Here is a 21640-nt window from a genome sequence, read left to right on the forward strand (position 1 = left end):
ATGACCAACCTAGACAGCATATTAAAAAGCAGAGACATTACTTTGTCAACAAAGGTCCATCTAGTCAAGGCTATGGTTTTTCCAGTAGTCCTGTATGGATGTGAGAGTTGGACTATAAAGAAAGCTGAGCACTGAAGAATTGATGCTTTTGAACTGCGGTGTTGGAGAAGACTCTTGAGAGTCCCTTGGACTACAAGGAGATCCAACCAGTCCATCCTAAAGGAGATCAGTCCTGGGTGTTCATTGGAAGGATCGATGTTGAAGCTGAAACTCCAATACTTTGGCCACCTAATGCAAAGAGCTGACTCAATGGAAAAGACCCTGATGCTAGGAAAGATTGAGGGCAGGAGGAGAAGGCGATGACAGAGGATGAGATGGTTGGATGGCATCACCAACTCAATGGACATGGGTTTGGGTAGGCTCCGGGAGTTGGTGATAGACAGGGAGGCCTGGCGTGTTGTAATTCATGGGGTTGCAAAGAGTTGAACACGACTGAGCGACCAAACTGAACTGAACTGAAGTTTGTTATTAGTCTTTGTTAGTTTGATTAGTATGTGTCTCGGTGTATTTGTCCTTGGGTTTATCCTGTGTGGGACTCTCTGTACCTCTTGAACTTGCTTATTTCCTTTTCCATGTTGGGGAAATTTTCAGCTATAATCTCTTAAAAATTTTCTCATACCCTTTCTTTTTCTCTGCTTTTGGGACCCCTATAATTTGAATGTTAGTGCATTTGATATTGTCCCAGAGGTCCATGACACTCTCCTCAATTCTTTTCATTCTTTTTACTTTATTCTGCTCTTGAGGAGTTATTTCCACCATTTTCACTTCCAGCTCACTGATTTGTTCTTATGTTTCAGATATTCTGCTATTGATTACTTCGAGTATTTTTAATTTCAGTAATTGTGTTGTCTCTGTATGTTTATTCTTTAATTCTTCTGGTCTTCGTTAATTGATTCTTGCATTTTCTCCATTTTGTTTTCAAGATTTTTGATCACCTTTACTATCATTATTCTGAATTCTTTTTCAGGTAGTTTGCCTCTTTCCTATTCATTTATTTGGACTTCTGTGTTTCTAGTTTGTTCCTTCATTTGTGTGGTATTTCTCTGCCTTTTCATTATTATTTATTTTTTTTAACTTACTGTATTTGAGGTCTCCTTTTCCCAGGTTTCAAGGTTGAATTCTTTTTTCCTTTTGGTTTCTGCCCTCCTAAGGTTGATCCAGTGGTTTGTGTAAGCTTTGAATAGGGTGAGGTTTGTGCTGAGTTTTTGTTTGTTTGTATGTTTTCCTCTGATTGGCAAGGCTGAGGGAGGTGGTAATCCTGTCTGCTGATGATTGGGTTTGTATTTTTGTTTTGTTTATTGTTTAGATGAGGCCTCCTGCACAGGGTGATACTGGTAGTTGGATGATGCCGGGTCTTGTATTCAAGTGGTTTCTTTTGTGTGGGTTCTCACTATTTGATAGTTCTCTGGTAGTCAGGGTCTTGGAGCCAGTGCTCCCACTCCAAAGGCTCAGGGCTTGATCTCATGAAATGGGCTGTTGTCCACCATAAAATGCCTGTGGTACTGCACACAGTTCCTAGTCTCCAGGTTCCAGTAACTCATTGTCAGAAGATTGTTGGCACAGGATCAAAACCAAATTTCTCTGCTTAACTTTAAGTGCTCGAGAGATGAAGGATTCCTCTGAGTCCTCCAAAGTGCTGCTTAATGAGTTACTGGTCTCTGTGACTCCAGCTCCAAAACCCTGTGGAGCAGCAGAAAAGCCCCCGAGAAGGGCACTTCTGCACACCAGCCTGTGGAACCCCAGAGGTCAGCAGGACAGAATGTTTTGCTGTTTTGCACGTGAGCTTCTCAGAACTGCCTCCATCAATAGTGCTAAGAATAGAGGAACTTTGTGGGAACATTTTTTCTTTTAAGAGGTAATTTTTCTTGCTAAGTATGCCATAAGAAATTGAAGAATGATCTTAATTTTTCATTTTAAAATGACTGTCTTACTGAGCCAGACTAGTTAACACTTCCAAGTTGGAACACATGGATTTGTCAATAAATTTAAAGGTGATAGTAGTCTCCATTACTATTAAGTTGTTTGAGTAATATATTATATTCACATTTTAAATGAATATTGATCTTTATCCAGTGGCTAAATTGGAGCATCTCAATTCTTACGAAATCGCTGATCCTTTTCTACTTTAGGTATGCAGCCAGACATAAATTCTAGCCAACATTGTACAGTTTTTTGTACCTTTACTTCCTCATACAGCACTCTTTGGGCTTCCCAGGTGGTGCTAGTGGTTAAAGAACCAGTCTGCTAATGCAGGAGACATAAGAGACACAGGTTTGATCCCTGGGTCGGGAAGAGTCCCTGGAGGAGAGCACAGCAACCCAATCCAGTATTCTTGCCTGGAGAGTCCCATGGACAGAGGAGTCTGGTGGGCTACAGTCCATAGGGCTGCAAAGAGTTGGACACGACTGAAGTGACTTAGCATGCATGCTTGCACGCGCAGCACTCTTTAAGAAGTAATACTTTTTGCATATTAAAACTGGCAAAAATCAAATGCCTTTAAAGTCACCAACTGAGACTGTATTGCTTTGTGTTTTGTCGCGTCTTGAAGGTACTTGAAGTTTATCGAGTTGCCCTTGTCTCAGAGAAAGTTTTGTCAGAGCTGTCAGCAGTTGCTGCTGCCGGATGATGAGGAGAAGCATCATGAACATCAGGTAGTGGGTGATGTTTCTATCACCCAGTTAAAAAGGCCCAGTAAACTCCTCTATCCACTGGAAAACAAGAAGACAAATGCCCAGTATTTGTTTGCTGACCGGAGCTGTCTGTTCTTGGTAGACCTGCTCTCGAACCTTGGATTCAGAAGAGTACTGTGTGTTGGGACCCCAAGGTATGTGATAACAGTGTTTTAAAGGCTTCTCCCATCACCACTTTCTAAACTGTAAGAAAATGTAGTGAGTAGTTATTTGCTGTATAGAGGGTACAACGTGCAACCTTAAGTATACAGTGTAGTCCTTCTCTGAAGGAGTTTGTAATTTTTATTCCATTCAAGAGAAATCTTTCCAGATTTCTGATGTATGGTAGAAGATTCTGGTTTGAATCTTCAGTTATTTACTATTAATTCTAGAGTTTTCTGTTTTAGATGAGATCCAGCATTTAAAAATACTTCAAAATTGAAACTGCCTATACCTGCCAAATTTTCTTCAGTGTTTCATTGAAATGTTAGAAATATCAGGAGACCACTGATGGGTTTTTTGTTTGTTACATGTGACATTAGTCGTTTCTTACTAAATTTGCTTTCACTAATTGCTTTAGGTTACATGAGCTGATCAGGTTGAAAGAATCAGGTGGCACGAAGTCTAACATTAGAAGCCTTTTATTGGATATTGATTTTCGGTAGGTTTACAAAGTATAATATTTATTCTCCTTCATTGTGTTCTGTTTTTTTTTAATGTTTTCCTTTTACTAATCCTGTTATAATCCTTTACTTAATATAGAAGTAGTAATTGTTTATAAGGTATTTTTTCAGTTAGATAAACTCAACATGTAAAAGTGAAAGGCACTCAGTTGTGGCCGACTCTTTGCGACCCCATGGACTATACAGTCTGTGGAATTCTCCAGGCCAGAATACTGGAGTGGGTAGCCTTTCCCTTCTCTAAGGGTTCTTCTCAACCCAGGGAGTGAACCCCGGTTTCCTGCATTGCAGGAGGATTCTTTACCAGCTGACAGGGAGGCAGTAGGCTTTTTGCTAGTATGCTTCCTAAATTTTTTCTGTGAATGTATCTAGTTGTTTTTGGCTTATAATTTAGACATACATTTCTATTGAGTGAAATTTCTTCTTATATACTTACTTTTCAAGGGTAATTCTGAATTTCGTCTAGGATTTTGTTTTATCATAATGTCTTAAATGGGATAAGATGTGTATTTTAATATTTTTAATGAAGGATGTGCATACTACCTTTCACTGGGGGAAGCCTGGAGCGAAGGGAGTGCTAACTAGGAAATAGGTTCTGAGGCGGAGGCTAATTAATAAGCAAACAGATAAGCTTTGTGGGAGAGAATCAGAATTTAAACAGCACCTGATATGTTCGAACAAACAGATGAGACAGTGGACCACGTTTTGAGTCTTCCCTCTGGTTGTAATTGAGAAGATACAGATTTTTGATTTATAGCACAGGATGGCAGATGTGTCCATCCACGGACTCTCTGATTCTGTAAACTTGAAGCACTCTTCCTGTTTTCTGTAATTGTTTGAATTCTAGGAGTTCATGGTAAGTCTGTGAGACACCATGTCCTTAGTATATTTTTCTTGTTCTTGAGTGTATTGAAGGAATGAGTCTTTAAGTTTTTTTTTAATCTGATAGAACCTATTTGGCCAATAGTCCAGTAGTTGTTGTGTTCTCTCCAGCATTACTCAGATTCTCTGTGAAATTACGTATGCTTTTTCTCCCTAAAAACAAGGCAGACAGAATTTTAAAGTGTAGAAGTCACAATAAAAAGTACAACTTTCATCATTTATTTTTCTTTAGATTTCCAGGTTAGCTTTGGGTTATCTACTGTAAGCCTGTATGTGTCTCAGAAATAACCCACATTTTCTGCAACTCATTCCTTATTAACAAGACGAGCACACTCTTTACAAATACCTATTTGATGTTAGTAATCTTTGGGAAAATGAAATTCCATGAGTGATAATACAGACTTCTTAAAGATAAACTCAATTTATTTTTTTAAACTGAGATATAACTCATTTAAAATAGACCATTTTAAAGTGTGTATTTTAGCAATTTTTGGTATATTCACTGTTTTGTGTCTGCAATCTATCACCCATAATTGCAGAACATTTTTAATCACGCTAAAGAGAGACTCCTTACTTCTCCTGATAAGCTCCTTACTCCTCCTGATAAGCGTCAGTCTTCTTTCTTTCATTCGGATTTGTCTCTTCTGGATATTTTATATAAATGGAATCATGCAATATATGCCCTTTGTGTCTGACCTTTTTCACTTAGCATAATGTTGTCAAGATTCCTCCATGTCGTAGCATCTAAGTGTACTTCCTTTTATGACCGTATACTATTCCATTGAGTGAATATATCAATTTCTTTTTTAACTACCTTGTTTATTTCCTAAAGTATTATTAAATGATTATAAAGGTATTATTTTAAAGGTAGAAATTTAACTTTTGAATTCTTATAATAACATGAAATATTAACTATAACTGATATTTAGTAAATGCTTGTCACATATCAAACCCTATTTTAAATTCTTTGGTCCCCACAGTAGCCCTCTAGGATAGATACTATTAACATTCTCCTTTCCTCAGAACAGAAAACTGAGGTACAAAGAAATTAAATAACTTGACCAAAGTCACAGTCATAATTGTCCTATGGTAATCCTATGTTTAACTTCCTCAAGGACTCCCAAACTGTTTTCCAAGGTGACTGCACAGTTTTTCTTTCCCAACAGCAATATATGAGAGTTCCAATTTCTTCACATGCCCATGAACACTTGTTACTGTCTGTCTTTTTGAAATAGTGTCTCATTGTGGTAATGATGTTGAGCATCTTTTCATGAACTTATGACCAATTGTTTATCTTTTTGGAGAAATGTCTATTCAGTCATTTGCTCAATTTTAAAAATTGATTATTTGTCTTATTGTTGAATTGAAAGAGTACTTAATGTATTCTGGGTACTAGACTCATATATAATTCATAAATATTTTCTCTCATTCTGTGAGTTGTCTTTTCACTTTTATATAGTCAAAAGTTATTCTCTTTTCTTTGGTTGCTTGTGTTTTAGGTGTCATACCAAGAAACTATTACTAGTCTAAAAGCATGAATATTTATACTTCTTTTCTTCTAAGAGTTTTTAATTTTTAGTTCTTACATTTAGTTAATTTTGAGTTAATTTTTTAGTAGGATGTGAGGTAGGGGTCCAGTTTCATTCTTTACATGTGGATATCCAGTTGCCTTGGCATCATTGTTTAAATGATTATTCTTTTCCCATGGAATGCTCTTGGAACCTTATTGAAAACCATGTGACCATATATGTGTGGATTTATCTGTAGACCTTAGATTCTGTTCCATTTATCTGTGTCACGTGACCATGTATCTGTGGATTTATCTGTAGACCTTAGATTCTATTCCATTTATCTGTGTCTGTCCTTATGCCAGGCCCGTGCAATCTCAATTGTTGTTTTGTAGTGAGTTTTGAAATTGGGAAGTGTATATCTTTCAACTCAATTCTTTTTTGAGATTATTTTGGCTATTGTGGGCTTATTACATTTCTGTATGAATTTTAGAATTACCTAGTCAGTTTTTGTAAAAAGCTAGCTGAGCTTTTTAATAGGAGTCACATTGAATTTGTAGATCAATTTGAGGGGTTGTTGTTTAGTTACTTGGAGAAGGCAGTGGCAACCCACTCCAGTCCTCTTGCCTGGAAAATCCCATGGACGGAGGAGCCTGGTAGGTGCAGTCCATGTTACTAAGTCGTATCCAACTCTTTTGTGACCCCATGCACTATATAGTCCACTGGGCTTCTCTGTCCGTGGGATTTCCCAGGCAAAAACACTGGAGTGGGTTGCTGTGTCTTTCCCCAGGGGATCTTCCTGACCCAGAGGTCAAACCCACATCTTTCCATCTTAAGTGTTCTGTTTCATGAATATGAGCTATCTTTCCATTTATTTAGCTCTTCTTTAATTTCTTTAAACAATATTTTATAGTTTTCAGTGTGCAGGACTTGCACTTCTTCTTTAAATTTATTCCTAAACACTTCATTCTTTCTGTTGTTTTTGTAAATTAAATTTAAAAAAAATTTTATTTTGTGTTGTTCATTGCTCATGCCCTGATTTACTTGCTTTTTTTTTAAAGTTGCAATAAAATATACATAGTATAACATTTACCATGTTAGCCAGTTTTTTAAGTATACCATTCAATAGTATGAAGTAAGTGAAGCATATTCCCATCAGTGTGCACTGTTCTCCAAAACTCTTTTTTGCATCTTATCTGATTTACTAGTATTATTTTTTTAAGTTAATCATTGTCACATTAATTTTTAAAAATTGCTTAAAAAGAAATTCTAAGTCTTATTACTGGTTTACTTTTAACTTGAAAGATTTATATTGTGCTTTGACTCTTTTGCCTTAAATGCCATACCTTGCAGTTTCACCTTTCTTGAGCCTATAGTTAAATCCCCTGGTCTAAGTAGGGAGTAGGTGATGTAGATAAAGTTGTTTTATAACCTATGGAACACACAGATGCTTTTTTCTTTCTGTGTCTGCAAACCTCTGTGTGTTGCAAACAAAAGCTGAAGGTATTGAACTATGGTCTCCTGGCTTAGCTTCTTTGAAACTACTCTATTTTTGAGTCAGTTCTGTAAAAGGTCAGCACTGAGTGCTAAGAGAGAGCAGGTTTAACTGAAATATGTTACTAGTCAGAATGAACTCTGCCTGTTGCCTGTATTTACATTATGATGGAGTGTGGGGTTGGTTCACATTTTTCACAGAGACCACAATTAAATCAGGGAAACATTCCTGTGTAGTATAGTGTGGCAGTAGATAGTTCCTTTGGCACTTTGAATTTGGCTTGTTGTTGCCCTACAGAAGGTCTTTGCAGAGCTGCAGAGAACCATCTCAACTCTAGGGCTCTGTGTATACATGCTGTACATGTTCTTTCCTTTCCTTCCCTCCCTCCTTCCATTTATTTTTGCCTGCATTGGGTCTCTGGGTATGGGCTTTCTCCAGTTGCAGCAAATGGGCATCTTATTGCAGTGGCTTTTCTTGTTGCAGAGCACAGGTTCTAGAGTGCAGGCTGAGATGCTGTGGCTCGCAGTCCTAGTTGCCTTGTAGCATGTCAAATCTTCCTGGACCATGGGTAGAATCCATGTCCCCTGCATTGGCAGGTGAATTCTTAACCACTGGACCACCAGGGAAGTCCTAAATGCCCTTTTCTGAACATCTAAGATATGAACTTCATAAAGAGATGGAAATACCAGATCACTTTACCTGTCTCTTGAGAAATCTCTATGCAGGTCAAGAAGCAACCGTTAGAACCGGACATAGAACAATGGGCTGGTTCAAAATTGGGAAAGATGTATGTCAAGGCTGTATACTGTCACCTTGGTTATGTAACTTATATGCAGAATACATCATGTGAAATGCCAGACTGGATGAATCACAAGCTAGAATCAAGATTGCCAGGAGAAATATCAACAACCTTAGATATGCAGTTGATACCACTCTATAACGGCAGAAAGCGAAGAGGAACTAAAGAGCCCCTTGATGAAGGGGAGAGTGAAAAAGCTGGCTTAAAACTCAGCATTCAAAAAAAGAAGATCATAACATATAGTCCCATCACTTCACAGCAAATAGATGGGGGGGGAAAGTGGAAACAGTGACAGATTTTATTTTCTTGGCCTCCAAAATCACCACAAACAGTGACTACATGAAATTAAAGATACTTTCTCCTTGGAAGAAAAGCTATGACAAACCTAGACAGTGCTTTAAAAGGCAGAGACATCAGTTTGCTGATAAAGGTACATATAATCAAAGCTGTGGTTTTTCCAGTAGTCATGTATGTATGAAAGTTGGACCATAAAAAAGACTGAATGCCACAGAACTGACTCTTGAATTGTGGTGCTGGAGAAGACTCTTGAGAGTCCCTTGGACAGCAAGGAGATCCAACCAGTCAATCCTGAATATTCATTGGAAGGACTGATGCTGATGCTGAAGCTGAAGCTTCAGTACTTTGGCCACCAGATGCAAAGAGCTGTCTCACTGGAAAAGACCATGATGCAGCTGTCTCACTGGAAAAGACCATGATGCTGGGAAAGACTGAGGGCAGGAGAAGAAAGGGGTGACAGTGGATGAAATGGTTGGATTGCATCACTGACTTGATGGACATGAGTTTGAGCAAAGTCCAGGAGATAGTGAAGGACAGTGAAGCCCGGCATGCCGCAATCCATGGAGTTGCAAAGAATCAGATGTGACTTAGCAAGTGAGCAACAAGAAAAAGAAGATATGAAGTTAACATTTGCTAAGATGGATTTCTGTATGCTCCAATTTTAGCATGAAAGATGTGAAATTCTGTTTGGCAAACTACATCCAAATAAAGTTATATCAAAAAGCTGAATTTCTTAAGTTCATTTCGTGAACTAATTTTATTCAGCTCTTGATTACATTTCCTGTGTGTAGAACATGTTTCATACTTGGTAACTGGCTCTCATTTAAAGAGAATGAATGGCCAAATTAAATGGATGTCCTTTTGAGCAGTTTTCAAGTGTATGCATTTCTGATTGGTTTTGTTTGCCTTATTCAATGGAGAGAATAATTCTTTGTGGCCAATTTCATTTTAAGAGGGTAATGTTGAGTGCTTTTTCGTAATTTAAAATATGAATAATTATGCTCCCTTATTTGTGTTTGATGGAAGCTTAGAGCTGAAACCTTGGCTTTTTTCTCTCTCTGGCTCTGCCCACTGCTACTGAGAACATTTTGGACAAGTGTGCTGTGCTGAATTTTATGTAAATAACATTTTCTTTTTTAATTAAAAAAAATATCTATTGCATTGTGAAGCAGTGAAAAAAGTGGAGGGCGGTAGAAATACATTTAAAAAGGGATTGTACACTGGGATGACCCAGAGGGATGGTATGGGGAGGGAGGTGGGAGGGGGGTTCAGGATTGGGAACATGTGTACACCCGTGGCGGATTCATGTTGATGTATGGCAAAACCAATACAATATTGTAAAGTAATTAGCCTCTAATTAAAATAAATAAATTTAATTAAAAAAAAAATTCCCACTGTTGGTGGGAATGCAAACTAGTACAGCCACTATGGAGAACAGTGTGGAGATTCCTTAAAAAACTGGAAATAGAACTGCCTTATGATCCAGCAATCCCACTGCTGGGCATACACACTGAGGAAACCAGAAGGGAAAGAGACACGTGTACCCCAATGTTCATCTCAGCACTGTTTATAATAGCCAGGACATGGAAGCAACCTAGATGTCCATCAGCAGATGAATGGATAAGAAAGCAGTGGTACATATACACAATGGAGTATTACTCAGCCATTAAAAAGAATACATTTGAATCAGTTCTAATGAGGTGGATGAAACTGGAGCCTATTATACAGAGTGAAGTAAGCCAGAAGGAAAAACATCAATACAGTATACTAATGCATATATATGGAATTTAGAAAGATGGTAACAATAACCCTGTTTATGAGACAGTAAAAGAGACACTGATGTATAGAACAGTCTTATGGACTCTGTGGGAGAGGGAGAGGGTGGGAAGATTTGGGAGAATGACATTGAAACACGTAAAATATCATGTAAGAAACAAGATGCCAGTCCAGGTTCGATGCACGATACTGGATGCTTGGGGCTAGTTAGTGCACTGGGACGACCCAGAGGGATGGTATGGGGAGGGAGGAGGGAGGAGGGTCTAGGATGGGGAACACATGTATACCTGTGGCGGATTCATTTTGATATTTGGCAAAACTAATACAATTATATAAAGTTTAAAAAAAAAAAAAAAAGGTAGCCTTCTCCAAACAGACATGAGAGCCTGTGGAAGGCCTGCATGCAGCCACCTGTATGCCAGGGACTGACTTTTTCACTCACTGTAATTTCCTTATGATCCATCCAAGTTGTTTGAATTTTTATTACTGAGTTATGCTTCATTTATTATTTTGTTTCTTATTATTGCCAAGTGATGCTCTATTGTAAAGAGATATCAGTTTATTCACCCATTAAAGGATATTTTGGTTCTTCCCAAAAAAAAAAAAAAAAGGGATTGTATTTTTCCCTTGCTCACACAAGGAAGAACACCTCAATGATGGTTGATCTACAGCTGTACTAGTCTTAATATATATGTAAATTAAATAATTGATATGGATATATTATCAGCTATTTGGGATTTGGTTAAAGAGGAAGACATTTGTTAAATAATGGTAATTGACATTGTCCCACAGTTTTTGGAGTATTCCTTAGGTTACAGTGTATAGTTTAAATATTTTCCATTATTTAAGCCTTCTGTTTATTTCTTCAGTTTAAATTTATGTCAGCAGATGTACTAACAGTATCTTAAATGATATTGAGGGATATTGTATTGAGAATAGTGAACAGATATTCTTCTGTCTGCATAGAATAAGAGGAAATGGGTTTAGATTACAGGAGGAGAAATTTTGGTTGGACATAAACCTAATTCCTTAATATTAGAGACATTGAGACATAAATCTTTATAGCTGGTATTTATTAAAATAATGATACCTGAAATCTCAGTATGTGCTGAGATTTATAGCTGAGATATATAGCTGGCATTGTATTAAACACTTTACATAATTATCTTATGTATTCTTACCTAGTCCTATGGGGTAGAAATCATTTTCCCATTTTGCAGATGAAGAAACTGGGGCTCAGATAGGTAAAATAAATTACTAAAGTTATACAGCTAGTAACTGAGAGACTTAAGAGTTTGAAACCATGCCCCCTGACTCTCGAGCTGTACTCTTAGTCACGGTGTAATAGAAAGAGGATAAACTAGGCTTGTCCATTGTATTAAATACTCAACATGGTTGGTGATTATGCAGATGGTATTAAATAACTATCAGTAGAAGTAGATGCAAAGAAGTGCCTCTATCATGATTCGGTAAAGAAGTTGTATAAGTAAATATGTGTCCATGATTTTTTTCAGTCTTTCCACTAGCTTATGTGTTCTGTAGAAGGATGGTGTGGTCCTGTGTGAATTGTTTTTGACAAAACTATGAAAGTTCAGAATCCTATTGAGATGAAAGAGGTTTCTATATTACACAAAGAAAACCCTCAGAAGTCAGCAAGAAAGACATTAAGACCCATAGACATAAATGGGGAAAACAGAGATAGGCAGTACAAATAAAATTAAGGAAGAAAGAAATTTCAGTTTTGTAAGAAATCAAGTAAATGCAAGTTTAAGCCATAAATGTGATATGAATTTTGCCTAGTAAATTAGTAGAAATTATAATGTGTTAATACCCAAAGCTGGTGTTCCCATTCATTAGTGATTGCATTTTCAAGTACTATGATAGAAGAATAAAATGATTCAATCAGTAAATAAATATCCTCTTTCCTGGCACTAATTCAGTAAATATGAAATGCACATAAATTCTTTTTCTTATGTATTAAGAAGCATATTTTATTAAGCTAATGTGCAGTAGACAAAAAAAACTGTATTAAATACCTTTTTTGTTAGCCACAGAAGAAAATAACAGCTATTGAGCAGAAATGTTGATTCAGTATTTTCCTTAAAGTTATTAGCTTTTAATATTAGAGACATATTTTAACTGCCAAACCAACTCAAGCTTAAAATGCGTAATAATCTATCAGGAGCATAATTATTTATTTATAATCTTCTGGTCCATAGGAATATGTGTGTTTTTTGTATATGAGTTTTCTGTAGTTTTCCCACTGACTTGTTAAAACTTGGGACCATAATCTAAGTTTGTTATTCATCCACTATTGTTAGCTTCTTGAGGTTTGGGGAAAGTATTCTTTATTTCAGAAACCTGAAGGATGATGAAATTGATTTTATTTAAGGTGTGATTTCATAATTTTAAAATTTAGTTTACATTTATTTACTATATGTCTGTGACCAGACAAGTAACTACAGTAATAAATTATTTTACAGGTATTCACAGTTTTATATGGAAGATAGTTTTTGCCATTATAATATGTTTAACCATCACTTCTTTGATGGAAAGGTAAGAGTTATGACCATTATCTCTTTCTTCTTTTCTTGTATTTCCTTCATTATTTTTCTACAGTCTCTCAAGAGCAAATGGTGACTGTTCCTCTATTTATTGATATTTACTTTTGTTGGTTCACTGAGTGTTATCGAGCATCTAGGGGTGATCATGTTATTCACCTTTCATGCATTTCACTGCTTCTTGGGTAAAGACCTACTTTCTCAGCAAGACCCATGTAGCTTTGTGTGATTTGACCCTTCCGCCCTCCAGCCTGTCTTCTTTCTGTTCCTGCTTTGCTATTTGTATTCAGGGCATATGACATTCGTCTCAGGCTGGCCTTTCCATCACAGGGGCTTTTGCCATGCTGTTCCCTCTTTCTTCCACTCCCTCTTTGTCCTGTTAATTTCACCTCATCCTTCAGAACCCTGTTCCAAGTTCCTTTCTCCAGCTTCTCCTACCCTCAGACAAGGTCAGGTTCTCTTTTGTAGATTTACGATACTGTAATTAAATAATTCTGTGGTTAGTTGTTTGATGTCTTCCTCTCTGATAAATTTCATGTCCTAGTTAAGGGGATTTATGGTTTTATTAAACTAATCCTTAAAAAATAGACAGTGTCACGAAGAGTTAACCCCAATATATGAACTCTAGGTGATAATGATGTGTCAGTTTAGGTTCATCACTTTTAACAGATGTCCCACTCTGGTGGGGGATATTGGAATAGGGAAGGGGTAGGAGCAGGGGGTATGTAGGATATCTTTGAACCTTCCTCTCAGTTTCACTGTAAACTTAAAACTGCTCTTAAAAATTAGCCTTAAAAAAAGGAGAGTGGCTTAAAAAAAAAAACCTTCTTTCAGTATGATGTTAATAATGTCCTTGTGAATAAACAACATAGCAAGAACTGATATTTCTAATCTTGTTTTGAACTCTTTGTTAGTCCCATTACAAAATAAAATCTGTAACCAACAAGTAATCATACCTGACAGAAGGCTGGCCTAAAATATTTGAAATTATCAAGACTACCTGAAGCATATCCACACATGTGCTGTGCTGTGCTGTGCTTAGTTGCTCAGTCGTGTCCCACTCTTTGTGACCCCATGGACTGCAGCTCTCCAGGCTCCTCAGTCCATGGGGGTTCTCCAGGCAAGAATACTGGAATGGCTTGTCATGCCCTTCTGCAGAGGATCTTCCCAATCCAGGGATCAAACCCAGGTCTCCCACATTGTAGGCAGATTCTTTACTGTCTGAGCCACCAGGGAAGCCCAAGAATACTGTCTGGAGTGGGTAGCCTATCCCTTCTCTAGGGGATCTTCCCAACCCAGGATTGAACTGGACATCTCCTGCCATTGCAGGTGTATTCTTTATTAGCTGAGCAATAAGAGAAGCCCATGTCCATACATATATGCATATATATTTATATTTTTTAAATGGTGAACTATGCTTAAGTATATATTGTGCTTTAAGATATTAACTGACAGACTGAAAATCAAGAAGACCAAAAGACCTATGCATTTAGGAAATGAAAGTAGATTCTAAATTGTTGGTTGGGATTGAAAGTGAGTCTCCTGATTTAGTAGGTATAGCCAATGAAGTACTCCTTCCATCAGAATCAATTTAGCATTGGGATACACATTCTTCAGCAGTGAAAGCTATGAAAACCAAGTATTGAAGTAAATAGCAGTTACAATTAGATGTATTTCACTGTTTCCTGAAGGGCTTATGTGGTTGATAATCAGCAGAATTTGAGGACTGATTAGATGAGCTTTAAGGAGAACAAGAAATTGAAAAATCACTTGACAGTAGATGAAGAGGGGCTTTTCACCTCAGACAGTGACAGTAAGAAAAGGAGAGGAAAGAAGTGGATTCTGAAGACATTTCACTGATGGAAGCCAGCAGACTTGATGTAATTACTATGTGTACACATGGCAATTATACCTCATTTGGAAAAAAAAGATGACTTGGTGATACCTGTGTTGGGGAAGAGATCAAAGATACCATGGGGCCATGACCTGGGTTCATCTTTCACTCTTCAAAATGCAGAGTGGGAAGTTTGTAAGTGACATTTGGAAATGTTGAGTTAGTGGGGCTGGCAGAACATTGACATGCAAGTGTCCAGGGTGGCCTCTTGGAATTGTGGGGCCTTGAGCTCGGGGGTGCTGTCAGTGTTAGTGACACAGATGAGGGAGTAACTGAGCTTCTGTTACTGCTTGATGGTAGTGGTCAGGTATTCATTTGTTCTTAATACTAGACCATGACTTTGCTTTTTATTTTGAACCATAAAGACGAGTAAAATTATATTTAAATATCTAACAGTTGGCCAGCAATTTTGTATATTTCAAGAAAGTAACACATAATTAGCATTTCTCTAGGAAATTCTGTGTAAGTTTTATTGAGAGTTTATAGAATTACATTGCAAGTTTCTAGAATAACCGTTGGAATAAGCTGTAAAGACTGAGCTCCATGTTTTCTTTCCTAAAAGAAAACAGTCATCCAACTCAGGCTCTCCTTTCTCTGTGTTTTAGGAGCAGCCTCTAAATAGCACTGCGGTTGTAGAGAATGATCTGTAGAAAACTATTGTTTAATGATTTTATTGTCTGCCCCTTTTCTACCTACTGTGAGTCAAGGTTTTCAGTAGAGATTACCATGTAATAATCACTAAAGTATTTAAGTGTCTACCAGGTGCCTGTCTGTGAAGGCATATGAGCCTTTGAGGCACCAAATACCTTTGAGGATCTAAGCCTCTGCCACTGCACAGCTCTCCACAGTTGACTGGATTAAAAAGCAGAAGTTTACTGTACAAGATTTTTTTCATAACAATATAGTCTCTCGAAAAATAAAAAATGTCATACACCTTAATGGTTAAGTTGGTTAAAGTGTATACAGAGGGTGCCTATTTAAAATGCCAGCCACAAGTCGCCAGTCCAGGTTCGATGCACGATACTGGATGCTTGGGGCTGGTACACTGGGACAACCCAGAGGGATGGTACAGGGAGGGAGGAGGGTGGAGGGTTCAGGATGGGGAACACATGTATACCTGTGGCGGATTCATGTTGATATATGGCAAAACCAATACAATATTGTAAAGTTAAAAAATTAAAAAGAAAAAATAAATGCCAGCCACTGAGATGAAGAAAAGAGTTAAGTTATTGTCAGCTTTGGTGGCATATGCAAGCATCTTATTTCCCGCCTTGTTTCCTAAGGTGATCAACCTTAGGACCTTCAGCCACTCAGAACAGTACACCTCACCATTGATTCTTACCTGGAAAGATACTCTTTAATGTTTTCTAAAAATTTGGTTAAGTGTTCAGGCTTTGTTTACTTTTTTTTTCCTACTTAAAACTCTTAGGGATTTGAAGGTTTTTCAATAACATCATCTGTAATTTTAGTCCTTGATCATGTAGGCAGGTTAAGGAAATGCCAGGCAGCACTTGAAAAATGATTAACCTTCTTGACACCATCCTTTGCTGTAGGACTTCCAGGAGGAAGTTAATACTTTCTTAGAGAAAAGAGATTAGGGTGTTGTGATTTTTCCTTTCTTCAATTGGGTCTTCTAAGTTGATTTAATAGTAGAACAAAAGTACATATAGGTTTATTAAAGTTTAAATGCCATTAAACTTTAAAATCTACTGTTTTGTATACTAAAAGTGTTGATTTGGTTTTATAGATGAGTACTTGAAAGCTACTACAAAGTCAGTAGACTGGAGCTAGTATTATAGGTCTGTCTCTTGTTGATCTTTCCAGAAGCAAAAAAGGGATAAATATACTGGACAGTTTTTAATGTTAACTTTGCAGTTACTGGTTCAGTTCAGTTTAGTCACTCATTCGTGTCTGACTCTTTGCAACTCCATGGACTGCAGCACACCAGGCCTCCCTGTCCATCACTGGAGTCTACTCAAACTCATGTCCATTGCATCAGTGATGCCATTCAATCATCTCATCTTCTGTCGTCCCCTTCTCCTCCTGCCTTCAATCTTTCTCAGTATCAGGGTCCCTTCAGATGAGTCAGTTCTCCGCATCAGGTGGCCAAAGTATTGGAGCGGCAGCTTCAGCATCAGTCCTTCCAGTGAATATTCAGGACTGATTTCCTTTAAAGTGGACTGCTTGATCTCCTTGTTGTCCAAGGGACTCTCAAGAGTCTTCTCCAACACCACAGTTCAAAAGCATCAATTCTTTGGCTCTCAGCTTTTCTTTATAGTACAACTCTTATATCCATACATGACTACTGGAAAAACCATAGCCTTGACTAGATGGACCTTTGTTGGCAAAGTAATGTCTCTGCTTTTTAAAATGCTGTCTAGGTTGGTCATAACTTTTCTTCCAAGGAGTAAGCGTCTTTTAATTTCATGGCTGCAGTCACCATCTGCAGTGATTTTGGAGCCCCCCCCAAAATGAAGTCTGTCGCTGTTTCCATTGTTTGCCCATCTATTTGCCGTGAAGTGATGGGACCAGATGCCATGATCTTAGTTTTTTGAATGTTGAGCTTTAAGCCAAATTTTTCACTCTCCTCTTTCACTTTCATCAAGAGGCTCTTTAGTTCTCCTTCACTTTCTACCATAAGGGTGGTGTCATCTGCATATCTGAGGTTATTGATATTTCTCCCGGCAATCTTGATTCCAGCTTGTGCTTCATCCAGCCCAGCATTTCTCATGATATACTCTGCATATAAGTTAAATAAGCAGGGTGACAATATACAGCCTTGACGTACTCCTTTCCTCATTTGGGACCAGTCTGTTGTTCCATGTCCAGTTCTAACTGTTGCTTCCTGATCTGCATGCAGATTTCTCAGGAGGCAGGTCAGGTGGTCTGGTATTCCCATCTCTTGAAGAATTTTCCAGTTTGTTTTGATCCACACAGTCAAAGGCTTTGGCATAGTCAATAAAGCAGAAGTAGATGTTTTTGTGAAACTCTCTTGCTTTTTTGATGATCCAGTGGATGTTGGCAATTACTAAAAACACTTTAGTTAGTTTGTTGGGAAAATATGTTAGTAACACAGTTTCATGGCCTGGATAAGCTTTGTTATTTGTGAACTTGCATTTATTTACTTTTCATTTTTCAAATATGCCTGCCATTTACCTGGCACTCAAAAATACATGCGTGTTTAACTGGTGATTTGGGGCTCATTAAATTGAAATTATGGTGGTGGACAAACCAGATAGGAAAAATATGTCTTATTCATCTTTGTGTCTCCAGTGTTTAGTACAGTCCCTGTTTGTTGTTTGTCGTATAGTTTCTGTTTGTTGAATTGAATTTAGCATTTTAGATAGTCTTCATGGATAGTGAGTTTCTCTCTTTTAGGTTACTAAGTTTAGTTTTTTAATATAACTATTTGAAATGTGTAGTCCTCTGATAGTGATGGTATTTGAATTTGCAATTTTATAAACCCACTTATCAAGGAACCTGAAGATAAAATCTTACGAGGCCAAATGAGAGAGGCTTCAGGATGTCACTGAGGGACTCTGGGGTGATAGGGTGGGTGAAGTTCAGGATGAAGAGAGAGACTGAGCCAGTGCATTCTCCTTGAAGTAGGGCGAAGTACCTGACTCTAGTCCTGATTTAGAAATGAGTTTTTGTTTGTTCCAGGCTGCCCTTGAAGTGTGCAAGACATTTTTACAGGAAGATAAAGGTGAAGGAGTCATCATGGTGACAGATCCTCCATTTGGTGGCTTGGTTGAACCTCTGGCTGTTACATTCAAGAAGTTAATTGCTATGTGGAAAGAAGGTCACAGCCAAGGTGTGTGATTTATTATTTACTGCAAAATAAACATGTATATGCATCTACTTCCTATCACATATTAGCAAACCTTAGTGAATCAGAGCACTGAAAAAATACACATGCCTTGAGTTCTCTTCTTTGTTGAAAAATAGGCTTATTTGATGATGACTTCATCATGATACACTTAGTTTTATTCTAATTATGTGTTTGAAAAATGGCTCATAAGTAAAATGTTTGTTTGATTTTGGTGGGCATAAGGAGGCATTATCCGTGAACATTTAACAGAATATCAGTGAACTCTTGTCACTTATTTACTATTTACTAAATGGGCACTATGTTCCAGATACTGTTTAGGTACTGGAAATGGAGTGGTAAATGGACACTCACCTCTGCCCTCATGGACCTTATATTTCATCTTCCAGAAGCCTTACCCACAACTCCAGAAGGGCACCTAGCCTCTGGGCCAAAGCTCTGAACTATGCACAGATTTGTTGGGGAAGGCTGGCCATCAAGTAGCCTAGCAGCCACGCGTGGACACCTGACTCTAGAAATGGGTTAATGACTGGGGGATATTCAGCTTAAAGTGGCTTAGGACTTCAAAGTGTTTTATATAATTGCCTAATTAGTCAGTTTAATCATTTTTCAGTTTCCAGCCTGCAAATTGATAAATATAAGAGTGTCAGAAATTAAGTGATCAAGCCTCTCCATTAATTGTGCTATATAAATAGTGTGCTTTGGGGATAGGATGCAAATGAAATCTGAAAAGTGACTCATAGTGCTAAGTATCCTACTTATTTTTGGTTCTGAGGTCTACTTTTCAGAGTGGACAAGTCATTGTTGTTGGGGAAGCAGTAAAGAACCCTGTGGGCTTGAATTTGTTTCTACTGCTTATTAGCTGCATAAATTTGAACAAAGTGCTTAAATTTTGCAGCTTCGGTTTCCCCATCTATGATATGAGATTACTATATTAATATCTGACGCCAGGTGTTGGTAAAGAGATAACATATAAAAAAGTTCCTAGCATTGTGCTCAGCCTGTATGAGGTGTTCTGTAAATAATAGCTATGTCCACTGTCTCTCATAAAAATTAATTTTGATGGAATTGTTCATAAGAATCTCCCATGATTCAGAAAAGATGTATCCACCCTGAAAGCTGGCATAGTGAGTTATGGCAGAGATAAGGATTCAAATCTAAGGCCTTCTGCCTTCTGGTCTAGGAATCCTTCCACTGTGTCACAACCACTTTTGTGCTTCATAGTGAAACTCATTTTTTATTTCTCACTTTTTAGGTAATATCTTTGCCTTTACCTAGACCACAGTGATATGCATATAAAGTTAACTTTTATATACATACCCCGTGTAGCTGTGGTTAAATAGACGAGAATGTTTCCATTGACTTTGGGGAAAAGTCAAGTTGTAAATGGTACTCCAGTAAATAGTCTCTCCTTTTGTATGATTTAAATGTATTGAAGGATTACAGTTTCTCCCAATACCATATTTTTTTCAGTAACAACTCTCTTCTTTATGTTTTCTCTGATATCAGTTTTTTCTTTTCTGTTTTTTTTTTGTGATCCATTAGATAACAGTCAGAAAGAACTACCCATATTCTGGATTTTCCCCTATTTTTTTGAATCCCGAATTTGTCAGTTTTTCCCAAGCTTCTGCATGTTGGATTACCAGGTATAGTAAATATTCTGTTTTCTGGCATGGTTGGGAAGTAGATATTCTGCTTAAATAAATATTCTGGTAGGACTATCCATCAGTTTTAGTAAATGCAAACACTATAAGCTATATGAGACACTAAAACTCTATCATATGTAACTTAGTGCAGTGGTTCCTGGTGTCTGTAATCTCTAGGGTGCCTATTAAAAATATAGATTTTTAGGTACCAAAATAAGCCTACTAAATCAAAATCAGAGGGTAAAGCTGTAAGAAAAAATATTTTACCAAGCTTCCCAGGTAATTCTGAACTCAGCCAGGTTTTAAACTAAATGATCTAATGTTTCACATCACCAGGAGAGTGGGCAGCACCCCAGGATCATCATTATGAACATGGGATTTCTCCATTCAGAGGTGGTAGAGAAGTAAATCACTTTTTCTGGTGGGTGGAATGCCTTGTACACTTTACTTTGTTGTCCAGAGGATGCCAGGAGCTCCAAGGAGGGGTTTGCCCAAAGTCGTGTTGAAACAACTAGTGTTTCAGAGAAGTGAAGATGCTGAGGTGTGAGTGTGCTGATTCAGGGCACTGACCAGACCTTCTCCGTCACGTCCCTGCCGTTCAGCTCGTCTGCTTTAGTGTCCACTCTCCTGGATTCATTTCCTTGAGTTCTGAGTTTAACCCTGTTGTTGCCATCACAGTGTGTGGTCAGCAAGTGGGCACTGTTTCTTCTTCTGTAATGACATTTTTCTGTTTGAGTTTTCTGAGCAGTTGACTAGTCTCTGATCAAGGTTTTTCAGCCCCCAAACTGTAAAAGTCTTCACTAGTCATTCCAAGCCAGCAGTTGATTCTTTTCTTTTATTAATTGAAGCATAGTCCATTTACCATACTGTGTTACTTTCAGGTGTACAGCCTAGTGATTGTATTATATTATATAATTTATTATATAATATACATTATATTATATGCAGATTATATTATATTATATGCTATTACAAGATAATCAGAGAAGGCAATGGCACCCCAGTCCAGTACACTTGCCTGGAAAATCCCATGGATGGAGGAGCCTGGTGGGCTGCAGTCCATGGGATCACTAGGAGTCGGACACAACTGAGCGACTTCACTTTCTCTTTTCACTTTCATGCATTGGAGGAGGAAATGGCAACCCACTCCAGTATTCTTGCCTGGAGAATCCCAGGGATGGGGGAGGCTGGTGGGCTGCCATCTCTGGGGTCACACAAAGTCGGACACGACTGAAGTGACTTAGCATAGCATAGCATAGCATTACAAGATAATAGGTATAATTCCTGTAGCACTTGGCTCTAATCTTTGTACGTCCTGAAGATGTATACTATTATGAAAATTATTTAGAAATAATGTGAGAAACAGTGTTACTAAAAATGAGGGCACAGATCCTACCTGTAATTCTACTCCAAACAGCAAATATATTGTTGAAGTAGAGTTGACCCTTGAATACCCAGGGGGTTAGGGGTACAGTTGGAAATCAGTGTATAACTTATAATTAGCCCTCTGTATTTGAACTTTCTCCATATCTGTGGTTCCGCAT

The 21640-nt window shown here is 37.8% G+C and overlaps 1 protein-coding gene across 6 annotated transcripts in view; it reads left to right on the top strand.

Annotated features, from left to right (window-relative positions):
- Positions 1 to 21640, top strand: part of ZCCHC4 (zinc finger CCHC-type containing 4) — a 50711-nt gene that overhangs the window by 13100 nt on the left and 15971 nt on the right. For 4 of the 6 annotated variants that reach the window (XR_009494764.1, XM_059887460.1, XM_015471558.3 and 1 more), the window contains exons 4-8: positions 2609 to 2884; positions 3310 to 3390; positions 12650 to 12722; positions 18285 to 18435; positions 19996 to 20096. Coding sequence is in view for 5 of the 6 variants with exons in the window: in XM_059887460.1 (XP_059743443.1) it covers positions 2609 to 2884; positions 3310 to 3390; positions 12650 to 12722; positions 18285 to 18435; positions 19996 to 20096 (682 nt within the window). In the remaining variant the exon portion in view is untranslated. The remainder of the gene's footprint in view (positions 1 to 2608; positions 2885 to 3309; positions 3391 to 12649; positions 12723 to 18284; positions 18436 to 19995; positions 20097 to 21640) is intronic. The other 2 variants (XM_005207768.5, XM_015471557.3) reach the window with 2 other exon arrangements.

This window comes from Bos taurus, chromosome 6, assembly GCF_002263795.3.
Source record: "Bos taurus isolate L1 Dominette 01449 registration number 42190680 breed Hereford chromosome 6, ARS-UCD2.0, whole genome shotgun sequence".
Classification (NCBI taxonomy): Eukaryota; Metazoa; Chordata; class Mammalia; order Artiodactyla; family Bovidae; genus Bos; species Bos taurus.